Source organism: Xenopus tropicalis, chromosome 8, assembly GCF_000004195.4.
Source record: "Xenopus tropicalis strain Nigerian chromosome 8, UCB_Xtro_10.0, whole genome shotgun sequence".
In the NCBI taxonomy this organism is placed as follows: Eukaryota; Metazoa; Chordata; class Amphibia; order Anura; family Pipidae; genus Xenopus; species Xenopus tropicalis.
In genome coordinates, this window is record NC_030684.2 from 62347929 (window position 1) to 62366686 (window position 18758).

An 18758-nucleotide genomic window follows, 5' to 3' on the forward strand; every position below is an offset into this window, starting at 1 on the left:
GCTAATTCAATGTAACCCTTTTAAATCTGGAGATGTAAAACACGTGACCTTGATACAATGGTTTTTAAATGCTGGTTAAGCAATACACAGTACTAAATAGTAAGCAATGATGTGACTTGCCTTTTTAACAAGCTTCTATGTTAGTATACAAACCAGAGCATGGCTTTTAACATGTATTTGAAACATGTAGTGTTAAATTATATTATCTTAGACAATTTCATTATTTTTCACGTGGTGTAGAAATTAACAGTTACAGCGAAAATGGTATTAGAAGCAAGTCATTTTCTTCATTCCATTTCCCTACATTAGAAATTTTACAGACTCTGACTCTAGAGCATGGAGAGTAGGTGCTAAGAATTGGGCAGTGGCTAGTAAACCGTGCAAGCTGGATGTGCCCTTTTCATATGTTTCAATGAGATGTTTGACTTTGAAATTTTTACTAAGCTTGCAAAAATGTAAACATGCTATTGTAATGCTCATTTACATTTCACAGTACACAAGTTTATGTAAGCATTATGTACATTACGAGGTGTGTGTTATTGGCACTCTAAATTTGAGGTCATAAATCATCATATATCAATGTGATATACTATACAAATTAATACAAAAACACATCATTGATTTGTAATAATACACAAACGGAAAGCAAATACATCATTCAATCAGTTGTAGTTTACTGGAATGCAGTTATATAGCTGTAGTCATTTGCTAAAATGCTGCTAAAATCAGTGGCATTTACACTGACAACATGAGCATACAGTGTATAAAGGAACAGTAAACTGAACAGTAAACATTTTTAAATATTCACAAATAAATATATAGAACACATGTTAACATTTTAAGAAGAGATTCAGTGTTTTTTAAATTTTTTTAGCCCACCCTAGTTAGCTCTGCTGTTGAATTGTAATACATAAGGGTGAAGACCTATATCAACTTAGTTTAACTGCTCCTCTCTACATAATTTAAGCAAATTTAGGGGGAATTTCTGTTATCTAGAATGCTCGGGACCTGAGGATTTCCAAGTAAGGGGTCTTTTTATTATTTAGATCTTCATACCTTAAATATACTAAACATTAATTTAACCAAATACAATTGTTTTGCTTCCAATACAGATTCATTATATATTAGCTGGGATTAAGTACAATGTTCTGTTTTATTTTTACAGAGAAAAAGGACATTATTTTAAGAATTATTTGCTTATAATGGAGTCTATGACCTTGCCATAATAACTTTCTGAATAATGGGTTAAAACAGGGGCCCCCAACCATTTTTTACCTGTGAGCAACATAAAAATATAAAAAAAAGCCAGTGAGCAATGCAGGAATGAAAAAAGTCCCTCGGGGGTGACTAATAAAGCCTGTGATTGGTTATTTGGTAGCCCAATGTGAACTGGTAGACTACAGGAGATTCTGTTTGGCAGTATACATTGTCTTTATGCCTCTAAAACTTGCCTCCAAGTCAGAAATTCAAAAATAAAGACTTGCTTTGAAGCCAGTGGGTTTGTGCGCAACATGTTGCCACTAGTTGGGGACCACTGCGTTAAAGGATAACAGATCCCATACCTACACTTGCACCATGAGTCCTGGAACACTAGCCCATGCATTCTACCCCTGCAATGTAATTGAATTTCAACATAGTAGAATTGCAACCTTTGCCATGTAATAAACCACTAACAACGTTGCACACACTGCCTGTGTCATCACGCAAGTAGCGACATGATGCTGTCTCGGTTGGTGCAATGATGTCATGGGTGGGGATATGGCATCCACTGGACACAATTCAGATTATTTCTGCCCAGTTTTCAGAATGTCAAAACTGGACATGAGGCAACCCTTTAAGGAAGGAAGGCTTGTGGCCAGCTGCAGACAATAACATACAGATACAGATTAAAATCAAAATTTGGGTAATGGGTAAAGGGAATTATTGAAAAAGTATACTAGAAATGTCTTCGTAGACATCATCAAACCCATTTAAATTTTTTCGATCTGGGCAGAGATAAGGGTTGTCTTAGGCAAGGAAGAAAGTAGTGCATGCATGCAATTTATGCCAGGCGATACCTTGCAGCCACTAAAGTACAGGGTTCCATATCACATGATCCCATTATGTTGGTGCCAGGCAAAAGACATTCCGGGTTTATAAAGCATACTTACAAAGCCAAGAGCCATGCCAAATATTTTATATGCAAAATTCTTGCTAAAATGATAAGAAGGCAAAATTTGGCACTTTAATACTTGAGAGTTATGGACATAGTGCTGATAAGCAAGTTTAAACATACTTCATTGGCACTAAAATGTGCTTCCCCTTATATTTGTCTAAAGAAGGATTAAAGGTGAAGGTGTAGTACTATCCCTGTTACAGAAATCTCCATAGCTTCTAAAAATAGAAGGGGAGACTGTTTTTTTATGTTTTCAGTTAAAACACCATTGGAAACTACTATTGTATTGGGTTGTATCTAGGAAGAACTGCATATAAGGGTTGCATTTACTAACATAATTTTCAAAAGTGCAGTAACTCATAGCAAAAAGTCAGATTCCTGATCAAAATGATGTCAATGGTGCAGTTTAGAAGGTAGTGTACTGTATTTGAAAGGCATATACTGCAGTCCTGTCAGCTCTCAGAACAAATGGTGCAAATCAATATTTTGCTAGCCTAAATTTTTAAATCTGAAATCACATTGAATTCTTGTTATTGCTGGCTTTATTGGAATATATAAACTTTTACATTGTATAAACTGCATTTGTTAATAAACAGAGCAAACTTAATTTTGACATCACAATACCTGGTGCAAATGTATGATTTGACATAAGTCAAATCATACATTTAATAGAATGGGTATAGTCAACAGTATATTAAAGGAGAGGCATAGTGAGACAAGGTCAGCAATCTAAATCTACTTTAAACATACAAGGTACTGTTATATTATTACAGAGAAAAAGGTTTTTTTTTTAAATTTTAAATTAGTTGATTAAAATGAATTCTTTGGGAGAAGGTGTTCTGTAATTCTGAGCTTTTGGATAATGGGTTTCATGATAACAGATCCAATAACTTTATTGACGAGTCACATTTTATTTAGTTTGAAAACTTAAATGGTTATGGCTTTGTCGGAAATGGTGGAAATGTTGCACATGTCACATTTTTGATGCGAGCGACAATTTTTTGGCGTGCCCATTTCGTGAAAAAATTCACCAATGGCTAAATGCAGAAATTTGCAGTGAATCCATGCCTGGGGAATTATTATAAACTCATCACTAGTTAATTTAAATATCACCTTGGTTATATTAGAACTGCAGAAGATTGAAAGCTTGAGGGCCTTTTTCAACTAATCAATTTAACATGTACAGTATGTTTTACATGCTGATTAAACTCCTCTTTTCACTGTAAATGACACAGTCTTGTTTACTGGTTGTCCCTTTAAATTTACAAAGTATAAAAAGTTAGTGTTCCTATTTTATTTTTTTTCCAACAATACTTTTCATTGCAAAGAAGCTCCTGAGCCCAAAACCGCCTTTTATTGTAAATAATTATAAAAAAAAAATCTTTATCTTTTTAAGTAGTTACAAATTCCCACAAATACCAGCTGCCTTTCCAAACATAACATTATCTCAAAGTGTTTACTTAACCAGTTAAATATAGAAAAAGATAATATGCTTAAGTTTTATGAGGATCTTCATTTTTCTACTGTCTAAACAAACAAAAAAAAAAAAATAGAGGAAATACAATTGTAAGCCTGTCTTCTTTGTTATTATAATGTGAGTTTGCAACTTCCTGAAGTAAAGAAATCTCCTTCAAGCAAGGTCATGCAAAGTTTAGGCCAAAGAGACTGTGTTTTGTATACATTGTTTAGTCTTCCACCTGAACAAGAAGTAATTATATTTTTCATATTCAGTGCAAAGTGTTTGACATTTTTACAGCTTTTTCATTTCAGTGGCTGTTGATGAACATTGATTTTTATACCAGAGATAGGACATTAGGGCTCAAAAGCATATCATTAAAGCACATATTTACAAACAAAAGATCACAACCAAGAGGACATGCAAAAGTTGCATTTAGTCTGTTGTTTTGCAGACTTAAATGTATGGTCTTTTTTTTATTGAAAGTTTTTTCTATTGTGCCTCAGTATAACTGCTTTCAGTACTAAAAATATCAAGCACCAAAATGAGAAACACATCTATGATGTTTAATGTTAGTAACTTTTTTTTTTAGAAAAAAACCCATCATGTAATAAAATAAAGGGGTAGTCATATTTTAATTGAACTTTCTACTTGGTTCTACACATTTTTCAACTTTTGTTCTTTTTAAAAAATATTTGCACTAGTTATATAACAGAATGTGAAATATTAAAATAGAAGCCTTTCATACTAATCATCTTTCGAGATGGTACATAAATATATTTGCAAAGACTAAATTTTGGTATTATCTAGAATGCATACTGTGTCAAACCTTTCACTATATAACCATGGTGTTTTTGGAATTAAAGTTTTGGCACAGGTTATATATAACAAGTATCAACAGAAATTACATATGTACACTTCTGCAGATCAATGTCTTTTTGATATTTCCACCACTACATTAACTTTAAAGCCAATGTTCACAGAGAAGATAACTTGCACAGAATGTGTTAGGTTTAGTGTCCTCCTTTGTGCCATTTTTGTGCCATTTTGAAGGAAAACTTGTCATGGCAACTTAATTACTTCAAGACACGCCCCAGCTCTCCCGATATTAAGGGAAACATCCTATAAGGAAAAGTAACAAAAAAAACGTTATGATAAATGACAGTATATTCATCCCAATATATTATTTATTTCATATTAGTACCTTTATAATTAACAATAGCACTTACAGTGTACTATCAATGTAATTGGCGCAAAGTTAACAGTATATAAATGTAGCTTTGTGATTAAGGTCTCCTCTAAATATGTGTAAACTTCATAGAATATCTAGTATAAATAAATTTGAAGCAACTGGACTTGTTTAGTAATCATTGAAGACGTTTCACTACTCATCCGAGCAGCTTCTTCAGTTCAACTGACTGGTATGGGAAGTCCTCAGCATATATACTCTTCCACTAATCCAATCACAATGGCACTATGTAACTCTTCAAAAAGGTGACATCTGAAACTCACAGAGGTGTGAATGCTGTGGAGTTACTTTGAAAGGATTACCAAAGTATCATGCAACTCTTCAAACAGGTGTTACTTGTTAGAGTTGCATGAATGGATGTGTGAAGAGTTCTGATGGTAGAACAGCATTGTATGTAGCAGACAGATGGTGTCGAAGGCCCCCGCCTCTGTTAAGGGATGGTTTCTCCACTTTGACATGAATGGCCTCTTTTACACCTCTTTCAAACCAGCGGTCTTCTTTGTCCAAAATTTGGACATTGCTATTTTCAGAGGAGTGTCCCTTGTCTTTTAGGTGTAGAAAGACAGCAGAGTCCTGGCCTGTAGTGTTCACCCTCCTATGCTGAGCCATTCGCTTAGAGAGCAGTTGCTTTGTCTCACCAATGTAAAGGTCTGTGCACTCCTCGCTACACTGGACTGCGTATACAACATTGCTTTGTTTTTCCTTTGGTGTTGGATCCTTTGGGTGTACAAGTTTTTGTCTCAGTGTGTTGTTAGGTTTGAAAAACACAGGGATGTGGTGTTTGTTGAAAATTCTCCTGAGTTTCTCCGACACTCCTGCTACATATGGGATGACTATATTGCGCCTTCTCTCTGCCTCAGGACGGTTATTCCTTTTGGTGTTCCTGTTGGGCTTAGTTGCTCTTGTTTTGACAAAGGCCCAGTCTGGGTAGCCACAAGCTTTCAGTGCTCCTCTGAGATGTTTACATTCCTTGTCCTTGGACTCTGTATCAGTTGTTACACTTTCCGCCCTGTGGTGTAGAGTTCTAATGACACCCAGTTTGTGTTCCAGCGGATGGTGGACATAGACATATTGCCATTTATTTTGGAGAGAATACTCTAAAACTGGTTCGGGAATATGAAAGAACAGCAAGAAAACTCGCAGACTATCAGAACCATCTACGCTTCAATCTCAGATGCAGATATCAGGGACTCACTCCTTGTAGCCTATGCCTGGGTTCCACCGTAAAAGGTCACAGAGCCAGCAATATCTTACAGAAGGCCCAAAAACATCTACTAAATGAACGGGTTAGACAGATCAACTTCACCATTGAGGCCCTTAAAAAGAAAATTGAACAACTGAAACAGAGTCTGACAAAACAGCTACCTGATGTAACTCTGGAAAGGGTGGTTCAGTTCATTGAACATGCACAGATGGCCCAACACATTAAGAGTAAGGAGAGGCAAATAAGCAAGTTCACCAGCTTACTGTCACGTAGCAGCGGTTTGAGGACAGAAGAACTAACCTGGAGGCAGAAAGATGAGACATCCAAGAACACCAAAGATACATGGGTTAAGAACCTATCAGACCGGGTACTTACTCAGCCAGAAAAGGACGTACTAGCCAAGGGGCTAAACTATGCAGTGACACCACAACACATCCCAGTGGTTGAGCTCATCACAGCCACAGAATCTGCCATCAATAACAACCATATAAAGGTGGAGGAAGCAGAACAACTCAGACTAAAAGTGTCAGCTGCATTGTCAAGTGCCAGAGCACCCCCCCTCTAACCTTACTACACAAGAGAGGAGAGCTCTCACATCTCTCAGTAAGGACCCGAACATCACCATCCTGCCAGCAGATAAAGGGCGATGCACAGTTGTGCTAAACACAACTGACTATCACTGCAAAATGACCTCGCTACTCAGTGATAGCAATACATATGAACCTTTAAGGAGAGACCCAAGCAGCAGTTACAAGAAAAAGGTGATAGATTGCCTACAACAACTTGAAAAGGAGGAAGCCATTGATCGAGCTTTATACCACCGCCTGTACCCCAGAGAAGCTACACCATGCTTATATGGACTTCCCAAGATACATAAAGATGGAGCACCACTCAGGCCTATTGTCAGCAGCATCAATTCAGTGACTTACAGCATTGCAAAATACTTGGCCAACATCTTAGCCCCATTGGTAGGTAAAACAGTGCATCATATCCAAAATGCCAAAGAGTTTGTCACCAAGATTCAAGGAGTCAAACTAGAGGCAGAAGAAACTATGGTATCATATGATGTCACTTCACTGTTCACATGTATACCTACCACAGAGGCTACTGAGACTGTAAGAAATCGACTGCAGAAAGATAACACCCTCAGCAGCAGAACGAAATTCAGTCCCAACCAAGTATGTTTATTGTTAGATTTGTGCCTGAACACCACATACTTCAAATACAAGGACCAATTTTACAGGCAAAAACATGGCTGTGCAATGGGTTCACCAGTTTCTCCCATTGTAGCAAACTTGTATATGGAGGAAGTGGAAAGGAAGGCCCTACTCACATTCAATGGAACTACACCAAGTCACTGGTTCAGGTATGTAGATGACACGTGGGTTAAAAACCAGATCCAACGAAGTGGCGGCCTTTTCAGAACACATTAACTCAGTGGACAACAATATCAAGTTCACAAGGGAGGATGTCCATGAGAACAAACTTGCTTTTTTGGACTGTTTGATATCCATTCAAGAGGGGGGTATCTTGAAAACAGAAGTATACAGGAAACCCACTCACACGGATCAATATCTGTTGTTCGATTCCCACCATCCGCTGGAACACAAACTGGGTGTCATTAGAACTCTACACCACAGGGCGGAAAGTGTAACAACTGATACAGAGTCCAAGGACAAGGAATGTAAACATCTCAGAGGAGCACTGAAAGCTTGTGGCTACCCAGACTGGGCCTTTGTCAAAACAAGAGCAACTAAGCCCAACAGGAACACCAAAAGGAATAACCATCCTGAGGCAGAGAGAAGGCGCAATATAGTCATCCCATATGTAGCAGGAGTGTCGGAGAAACTCAGGAGAATTTTCAACAAACACCACATCCCTGTGTTTTTCAAACCTAGCAACACACTGAGACAAAAACTTGTACACCCAAAGGATCCAACACCAAAGGAAAAACAAAGCAATGTTGTATACGCAGTCCAGTGTAGCGAGGAGTGCACAGACCTTTACATTGGTGAGACAAAGCAACTGCTCTCTAAGCGAATGGCTCAGCATAGGAGGGCGAACACTACAGGCTAGGACTCTGCTGTCTTTCTACACCTAAAAGACAAGGGACACTCCTTTGAAAATAGCAATGTCCAAATTTTGGACAAAGAAGACCGCTGGTTTGAAAGAGGTGTAAAAGAGGCCATTCATGTCAAAGTGGAGAAACCATCCCTTAACAGAGGCGGGGGCCTTCGACACCATCTGTCTGCTACATACAATGCTGTTCTACCATCTGTACCCCGGCAGTTTCAGAACTCTTCACACATCCATTCATGCAACTCTAACAAGTAACACCTGTTTGAAGAGTTGCATGATACTTTGGTAATCCTTTCAAAGTAACTCCACAGCATTCACACCTCTGTGAGTTTCAGATGTCACCTTTTTGAAGAGTTACATAGTGCCATTGTGATTGGATTAGTGGAAGAGTATATATGCTGAGGACTTCCCATACCAGTCAGTTGAACTGAAGAAGCTGCTCGGATGAGTAGTGAAACGTCTTCAATGATTACTAAACAAGTCCAGTTGCTTCAAATTTATTTATACTAGATATACCATGACCTGGATGAATGAAAATCTTCATAGACACTTCATAGAATGTTCCAAAATAAAGTCAAATTCTGATTAAGGTCTCCTCTAAATATGTGTAAACTTCATAGAATGTTCTAAACTAGCGTAGATAGTTTACCTTCATGTCTCTGAAAATGATGTACAATCAGTGATGCATTAAAGCCCAACATGTTTCATCAATAAATTTGAGTTCCTCAGGGGCAAAATGCATACTTAAAATTGTCAGCAACCGACTTAAAATAGCCCCACAAGTGAATAATTTTGGTGAATGCTCACAGAAAAAAGACAAACTCGGAATAGAGCATGAGTTATATTGACCTGTTATTTACTTTTTCATTTAGAAACATTACTGCTTGTGAGGGGCAAATCTTTCACCAGGAAAGGATTTGCAACATTTTTGCCGTTTCGCTAATTTTTCACCGGGACAGATTCGCTCATCACTAGTAACTGCTTCACTGTTTGATGAACAAGCGACTGTCACATTGTAAGTGCAATTTTATAAAAGGAATAGAGTAAATTATATAACAACAGGGAGCTTGCCTTTCTTTTGGAAGAAGGCAGCACCTTCTGGTTTACAGTGACTGTGATTGTATCTGGGACAATTGTGACGGTTTAATAAATAATTTTAACCGAGAAAATGCAAAATGATTCCCAGGAGTTCTTTCTTTTCCTATTTATCTGACAGTCAATGCTTATGAATTGTCAAATTTATATAAGCAGATAGATGGCTCAGAATGTGTTTGACTGCTTTGAGAAACACTTAGGGGCACATTTACTAACCCACGAACGGGCCGAATGCGTCCGAATGCGTTTTTTTCGTAATGACCGGTATTTTGCGACTTTTTCGTAGCCATTCCGAATGTTTCGAAAAATGTCGCAACTTTTTCGTAGCGTTACGACTTGCGTGAATTGTCACGACTTTTTCGCAGCTGAGTACGAAAGTTTCGGATTCATTCAAGCTTCAGTATGGTGACTTTTCTTGGGCCAGGTTGGAGCTGCAGAGTGCCATTGAGTCCTATGGGAGGCTTCCAAAATCATGCTAAGTCTGAAAGTTTCGCCCGCCGCTTACGAGTGCTCAATACGAAAAAGTAACGGTTACGAAAAAGTCGCGACTTTTCACGCAAATCGTAATGGTTACGAAAAAGTCGCGACAACTTACGAAAAGTCGTACCAGCGACGAAAAAATCGGAAAAAATACGAAAAAGTCGCAAAATGTTCGTTTTCCAATCGTAATTTTTCCAATTCGAATTCGTGTCTTAGTAAATCAGCCCCTAAGGCCGAATGCGTCCGAATGCGTTTTTTTTGCAAAATCGCAAAATACCGGTCATTACGAAAAAAACGCATTCAGACGCATTCGGCCCGTTCGTGGGTTAGTAAATGTGCCCCTAAGTAGTAAATTCAATTTTTGATCCCCAATGCAAATACAATAGGATAAGAAACATTTAGGCAAATTAAAACACTTAAACAAAATATTATTTTGCCAAGCAGTAACTTGATCTAGACAAGTCCAGAAAAATTGTCATATATCTCCTAAGAGACAATCCAAACCTATTACAGGTAAGAAGTTTCTCTAAAAGTAAAGGGTGGAGCAATACCTTACTAGCTAAAACAACCTTTGTATTTTTGTTATAATATCTATAACCAAATATAAAATATTAGTTGCCCTACTCCCCCCCCAAAAAAAAAAAACTTTAGTTACCTGTGTCCATTCATTGGTTTGTGCATCATATGATTCAACAATGTTAAGGTAAGATTGTCCATCATATCCACCCACAGCATACAGCCTGTCTCCTAGAGGAGAAACTCCAACTGCATCTCTAGGTATGCTCAAAGGGGCCACCATCGTCCAGTTATCCGTTTTGGGATCGTACCTTGTGTACAGGAATACATTAATAAATATATTACATTTTTAAAAAAGTCTAACAAGATGAAAATATGCCAGATCATTTCCTATAGTTAATGAAATTACTAAGAAGATGAATAACACTTTAAACTATGTTATAAAAATTAGAAATATGTTATAGAAGGCAATGTCTCCAGATTTAAAGGAAAAGTAACACTAATATTTTTTAAGTAAAAAATCTATTCTACCCTGCCCCAATAATTGCCCTATCCTGCACACCATTTATTATTTTGAATGCTTAATTAGAAAATACCTATACCTTTTTCTGTATAAGAAGGAGTCAGGCTAGGATCGATCAATCGATCGTCGCATAGTGGATTCTTCCCTGCATCACCGTATTGCCATATTTCAAATGACCGGAAGCCAAGTTTTAGCAGGTATTTTCTAATAAAGCATTCAAAATAATAAATGGTATGCAGGATAGGGCAATTATTGGGGCAGGGTAGAATAGATTTTTTACTTAAAAATTTTTAGTGTTAATTTTCCTTTAAATCAATCCTATCTACTTTACTTTTGTCTACTGCCGATTTTATTTTAATTCCTCCATTCATAGATTCAGAATCATTAAAAATTATACAAATGCTAAAGGATTTATGTACTTTATGTACTCTAAGTTGGCAACCCATACCCCCACCTTGCTGAATAGCTTACACACATTCATCTGAAAATTGCTGGAGATGTGGAGCACCAAAAGATAAAAGAAATTACTATGACAGTGGTCTGTGTATACATTCTGAGAGATCCACGGATATATATACTGGGACATCCAGTAAAGCAGTAAGCAAAAAAAAAAAAAAAAAAACCCCACAAAAGGTGATTAATTGTATACAAAATGCCTAATTGCATCAAATTGAAGATCACCCATGCTATCAACATCGGTAAAGAACTTATAAACAATATTCAATAGGTTTTGAGAGTACATAACAGCCCTTACCTATTACAAAGCACTGAACTCTTTCTAAAATTCTGGTAACTGAGACTTACATTATGGAAAATTATATCAACATATGCATGAAATATCTTTTAGGGACAAATTATAACCTTTAAAAATGGCTTTTAGACATATAAGGGGGGGCATACCTATTCTAGACAATCCAAGATGGGTTAATATACTTGTTTCTGTAGTAATTTGGATTTTGGTCTGCATTAGACAGTTAGCCAATGCCAATTAATTTATTACCAATGTTCTGTACATGCATCAGAAACATAATGTATGATTAATGCAATCAAAAGTTAAAAAAATGGATCTATGGAGCCTTCTGTATAACAGGTCTTCAGCCTATATGACAATACAAATCTTACCTTTCAACACAATCAGATAGTCTAGAGCAATGATTTGAAGCTGGAGCATCATGGCCTCCAACTGCATATAGAAAACCATTGTATGTTGCTACTCCAACGCCTCCTCTTCTTTTTGACATTGGAGAGCACATACTCCATTTGTTTGTGTGGGGATCGAAGCATTCCATGGATTTTAAGCAAGAGCTGCCATCTCTTCCTCCCACAGCATATAATCTAGAAAAGCAACCAAAGTGAAAGGTACATCTAAAATATGAAAAGTTTAGGCAATTTATTGGCATTAATCACATTTCTTAGGACAGAATATTTTTTATAACATTTTACATTTGCACAGTCCCTTTTTCATGAATGTTTTAAATTAAACTACAGATGGTTTAAAATGGGGCTGGTCCCGCTGACAAAATATATAATGATATATTATTAAATTCAAAACAACTGAACTTTATAATACACAAGTACATTTTCTGCTGATGTTCCAATCTCTCAGAATAAACAGCATGTAATTGTGTTACAATTTATCAATTGCTTGAATACTTTTATACAGAAGAACCAAAGCTAGAAGGCTGAAAAGATGTCACATTAATAGCCCAGCTGCATCTGCTCTATAGTTGCAGTTCTAAGCAATTCTAGCTTCCCAAAGTGCCATGGCTGCAAATTAGAATTATGCTTAACTCTCAAACTTGGATAATTAATACATTAACACTAAAAGACTTGTATACCCTTAATATACACACAATATACACACAATATACACACAGGCCTCACAGAAAGTTTTTCTAGTACAATTTACATTTTTAATCAATTTTAATTTGCAACTGACAGTGTGGACTTATGACTAACGTTATTTTCATTTTATTTGGATGTACAAAAATTTGTTGTAAAGGTCTGACTTTGGTTTCCTAATCATATAGATTCAATAAAAGAAATAGGGAGGTAGCATGTAGATAAGACAGATGGATGGATTCTGTGGATAGATTAGATAGATAGATAGATAGATAGATACTGTGTAGATAGATAGATAGATAGATAGATAGATAGGCAGTGCTACATTCAGAGAAGTGGTTTAGAACACCACATGAGTGTCTCTTGGAATGTGCTCTAACCTGTGCATCATTAATAAATGCAGGTTAGAGTTTATCAAGGACCACAGGGTGCAGTAGATTCCTGTACTTACTATCAGTCTATGGCAAGGGGTACAAAAATATTTATAAGCTATAAAAAATGTACTTTGTCCTATGGAAATAAGAAGCTTCCTAAATATAAAACAATGATTCTGCACCTGAAATAATAAAGTTAGTGCTCTCTATCATGTCCTCAGCTATCTGTCACTCTTCATTCCCTCTACATGCAGGAGTCAGTCAGATTTTGATTGACACATTAAAGGGGGTTTGCTGCCTTTGTATAGAAGATGTATTAGAGTTCACACTTTTAAAATAATTCACTTTGACACAAATTCTGTTTCTCTATTTGTGCCAGAGTGAGTTATTTTAAAATATTTTCCAGCCGTGTGTGTAGGGGGGTGGACGGTGAGGGTGCCCAAATTATTGGCAATTCCCCATTATAGGGTTAAATAAATGTTAGTAATTATTATTATTATTAGGCCACTAGGTTGCAGTAAGAGCTGGGTTATGGGTTAATGGGTGCGGTATAGTTTCTAGCCACTAGACAATAGAGTTCACTAGATATAAAAGGGGGGACACGTCCAAGAGGATGGGAGGTCTGGGGATTTTGCAGCCTACAGAGGAACATCAGCTGGAGAGACCTGGTTCAGGAAAGGTAGAATCAGATAGAGAGGATAGCTGTAGGGGAGTGTGCATGGGGTGTAGGAGTAAGGCAGGCTAGTAAGAACGGGCAGCCCGAACCCCATCAAGGAGTTACTTTGGCTTAGAGCTGTGGCTTTACCACAGGGAGGGTAACAGTGAGAGGAAAACTCCTGTTTTGTAGCAGGGCAGAGGGGTGTCTGAGGTACACCTGACTGTTCCAGTTGGTAGCATACTGCATGAGAAGACTAGCCTGGGAGAGAAGCCGTGAGAGCTATATTGGTGGGAAAGCCTGGGTGTCTATATGTATGCATAACTCCTATTTATGCCTAAAAGTACTGGAGAACATAAAAAAAACCCTTGTTGTGTTCAAGTTTTCGTGTGAGTGTCAGTGTTCCTGTTGGCATTCCTGTTCAAACTTGCTAGATGTATTTTTCTTTAACAAAAATTCATCTTTTGTAAAAGAAGAAACTCAGTCTATACATACTTGCTATTTAGTGCTGCCACCCCTACTGTGCTTCTAGGAGTTGACATACTGGCAACATAATTCCACTGTCGTGCTTGGGGGTCCCATCGTTCTACAGTGTTAAGGTAGCTCCATCCATCGTGGCCACCAACTGCATACATTGGCCCTTCCAAAACAGCAACTCCTAGGTAAAATTTACAAAAAAAAACAGGTGTTTAATTTAGTCATGTGGTGCAGTAAAGCTACACATAAAGGCTAATACAGTATTGTATTCATAATTGAAATTATAGCAGATTTAATCAAGACTAATTATTTCTTTCCAGACTCATAATACTGTAATTATCTAGGTATGAAAGGTTGTTAAGAATAAGGCCTGCTTCATAAAAGAACAGAAAAGCTATATGCTATATTTAGTTGTTTTGTTTCCAAAGTAATACTGTTAAAAGAGGTAGGAAATTAGTCACTGAGGACACAATTATATTGTCTTACAGTTATTGGTCTGCTGTAACTTTGGGGTGGTGCTATCCAATACATATTGGTCAGCATTTGTAGTTTTAAGGGCACATTTATTAAAGGCTAAATAAGTCCAGAATCACAAAAGGTTATTTATGTTCCAGCAATTTTTTTTGTGACTATTTTACTGCAGTAATCGCCAATGCAGGCAGGGCTCTATCCAAGGGGCACGTTGTAGGTCTCTGGGCTCCAAAACAAAGCACAGAGGCCTGCAGCAACTTATGCAATGCAGGAAACAGTGTCGGAAGTGCAAAAAAAAAAGACCAGTTGGAGCTTTTTTTCTTGTTCTGCATTAATCACGTTCAGTCAGATCAAATGATTTTTATTAAATCTGTTCTTGTATTTGAGGTTTTAATTCACTTTTGAAGACTATAATATGGTAATTATTAGGATTTTATTCAAATGCCATTCTGGGTTTTTCCATCACTCTTTTTAATGTCCAAATTTTATTTTCATTTTTAAATCTGTATAGCATATACCTTACCTAAGCCATGTCTGTGAGTTGACATTGGGGGCATTATGGACCACACTTTGGTTACTGGATTAAAACATTCCACTGTATTTGAGGTTTTTAAACCATCTCTCCCACCAACGACATATAGCTTATTGTCAATAACTGCAACTCCAAACTGAAGACGTCTTCCATTCATTGTACTAATTTGTATCCAGCTGTTTGTCCTCAGATCATATTTTTCAATTGTAGTAGCACCTGATAAAATTGAAGGAAATTAACTAAAATAGCATAAATACATTCTTTGTTTATGACTGAGATCTGAAATGATAAAATCTAACTCAATAATCAAATAGTCCACATTTTTTTCAGAAAGCTAAATCCAAAATACATTCTTGTAGTAAAATAAACATGCATTTAAAGATATAATTGTTGGCTTTAAAAATAATATTGAAATTTGAATCACTGATCTGCTGTACAGAGCAAACTGTATATGGAAACCTGAATTTCTTTATATATTATAGTATAATAATGTTTTTGTGTTACATAATAGGTTTTTATTTTACTTACAAGCTTTACAACTAATTCTTCAGTTCCCAGCATCACCCATCAGGGAAGGATGTCATTTACATACAGTATGTGCTAACAATTACTGAATTACTCATTAATCATTTCATAAAAATATTAATTATTCAATTCTAATTAAATTAATTTATTAATGTTATTACTTGTTATAAATAATCCAAGAAAAAATTCCATGGTTTCGGAAGTGCTTTATTCAGTTAATGAAAGTAGCCTGAGGGATAAAATATTTTACACATCATTATACTTTTGCAAGTCGAGGTTGTTCATGTTTTTTTTTATAACCTTAGTGTTCCGCTGCTCTAACGTGACATAAACCATTAGAACTTATATCAAAAGTATGACAAGTTTTCCAACATTCTATAAAAAAAAGAATTTCAATAGTCACCATGTTTCATGCACAAATAAAGTTTCAGATAATGACAATCTTTGAGAAACTCTTGCTCTCTACGGTATATATTTTGCAGAAAAGTGGAAAAATTATTATGACAAATTATAAATTGTGAGAAAAACAATTTGGGGAAGAACCTAAAAAAATTTCAAGATTTTGAACCTGATTTTTCAAAATGTTACAAAATAGGCCACTAAATTATTTACAAATAAGACTAAAATGTTTTAATGAAATTCCAATTTTGTGGTGGTTTTACATATAAACATTTTGAAGTACCATTTTTACTGCCGCTGTGAACAAAAGCAGGGTCAATTTTTAAGAGGACACCATTATTATTTATTTACATAGCACCAGAAATGCTGTACTATATGATTCAAACAGGGGTCTTACATTAAATAAATAAGCATTATAGAACAACGCAGTAGGGTTTGAGAGCTTACTTTCTAAATAATTCACTCATGGTGTTGTTCAAAATAATAGTTTATCGATATTTACCATTTAAAATTAGACTTTAGAGCACATATTGGCAACAATAAAAAAGTCAAGCAATTAATGCTACCCATGATTTTTCTGTAGGTGAAATAAAAATTGCACCCTTACTTTGTCATTATTCGATGAAACCATTTTGACCTTAGCCTATTCCTAAATAATGTGTAAAATCAAAATGGTTACATGTGTATCAATTAGAGTATGAGACCATATGATGAATCACTACAATAGAATTCGTTTGGGTACTTGATAGGTATCATTTTCAGTAGCAAACGGATTCTCTGTTGAAAATGCACCATAATTGTAGAATGTCAAAACATGAATGGATTTGCTAATCTTTACTAATCTCACATGTTTGGGTGCCACAGTACACTTGTAAAGGTCAATGATACATAGCTATTGGTAGAGAAGGCTTTGAAGAATAACAGTTTGTGGAACTGAATATCTGTTATACACAGCCTAGAGAATAATAGCAATGGGCCAATTTTATGTATATTGCTATAGAAGCACCTTTGTAGCGTTAGTAGCCATCTTAATCAATGGGAAAATGATGGGGGAAAATAAAAACCCTTTTAAAAATGTATTGCTCGTTTTCTGAGCAGCATTTGCATGTCTTACTAAAATAAGTAAATTCTGCAGATAGGTATGCAAAAATGTAAATAAATACAATTGTTATACATTTCCACTGCCAATCAATGCCCTTACTACCCCAATAGACATTATATATCTGTGACAATTCAATTGTTTGCACTTCATATATAAGTTTACATAAGTGCAAAGAATAGAATTGAGGGATGTGATAGAAGCAATGAAACACAATAAGAGGATCGAACAGATAGATGTGTTGTTGTATTTTGCATGATCAAACATATAGAAAGGTTTTGATTCAGTAGTTAGAAATGGTAATCTCAAAAAGTAGTAATATTTAAATTTTCCAGCTGATACTATACAACAGTAAAAGATTTATCACTGCCTGATCTAGAAAATTGAAATTTACTTGGCCAAAATCCACCAGAGATATTGTGTGAGTCAGAATTACCAGGGAACATGTTGTTCTGAGGTTCATATCCAATATGGTTTATAGTTAGTGTAGAGGCTGTACTTTCATGCTCTACTGCAAAAACATCACTGCATCTAACAATGGTGGGCATTGAATATGCTATATAAACTTTTGTGAAACACTGCACGTTTAATCATCACTATATAGAAGTGTTTAAGGATAGATAAGAACATACAGTATACATACATGTGCAACATAAATCACACTCACAGGATATAAATAAAAGTTTTACTGCCATTGCTCCAATTCATTGAAGTGCTCTTAATAGGAAGTTAAGCAGTTTAGTTATAGTATCCTATTATAAGTATAACATATCACATTTCATATTGTTTTAATTGTGAAGATTCTATTAAACTTAAACCTCAGAGCTTTACAATTTTTTAGGTTACACAATAGCATCCGATTATAAATGAATCAAGAACTAATTTGAATATGTACTGGATGATATAGGAATGATCACACTTGTATGTCTTAATACTATATAGATACTTCTTTAATCAAATATGCAGTAGGACATAATTCTTGTGTTCCAATTCTTGTTCCAATTTGTAACATTAATTGTTAATTATTATTTTATATTTTATTAATTTTTTGTTGTAGAAGGACATAAACTTAAGCTACAAATCTAGAGATATCATGTTAAAGGAACAGTAACACCAAAAAATAAAAGAGCTTTAAAGTAATAAAAATATAATGCACTGTTGCCCTGCACTGGTAAAACTGGTGTGTTTGCTACAGTAACACTACTATAATTTATATAATAAGCTGCTGTGTAGCCACGGGGGCAGCCATTCAAGCTGGAAAAAAGGCACAGGTTACATAGCAGATAACAGATAAGTTCTGTATAATACAATAGTGTTTTATCTGTTATCTGCTATGTGCCTGTGCCTTTTCTCCTTTGAATGGCTGCCCCCATGGCTACACAGCAGCTTATTTATATAAACTATAGTAGGGTTTCTGAAGTAAACACACAACTTTTACCAGTGCAGGGCAGCAGCACATTATATTTTAGTTAATTTTATACACTTTCATTTTTTGGTGTTACTGTTCCTTTAACACTGAATAGTTTTATTTAAAGGACAAATAGTAAACATGTTAGCCCCTAAAAAGTAAATTTACAAGATGACGTATAATTAACTTGTATAAAAACGTCTGTATCAAAGGGTGAAA

General features: G+C 35.8%; 1 protein-coding gene across 1 annotated transcript in view; it reads right to left on the reverse strand.

The window, feature by feature from the left end:
• Window positions 1-3451: 3451 nt before the first annotated feature.
• Window positions 3452-18758, reverse strand: part of klhl4 (kelch like family member 4) — a 74513-nt gene continuing 59206 nt past the window's right edge. The window contains exons 7-11 of the mRNA NM_001102957.1: window positions 15100-15324; window positions 14124-14286; window positions 11880-12092; window positions 10374-10545; window positions 3452-4733 (exon numbers count right to left, since the gene is read on the reverse strand). Of these exons, the coding sequence (NP_001096427.1) occupies window positions 4674-4733; window positions 10374-10545; window positions 11880-12092; window positions 14124-14286; window positions 15100-15324 (833 nt within the window). The 3' untranslated portion in view covers window positions 3452-4673. The remainder of the gene's footprint in view (window positions 4734-10373; window positions 10546-11879; window positions 12093-14123; window positions 14287-15099; window positions 15325-18758) is intronic.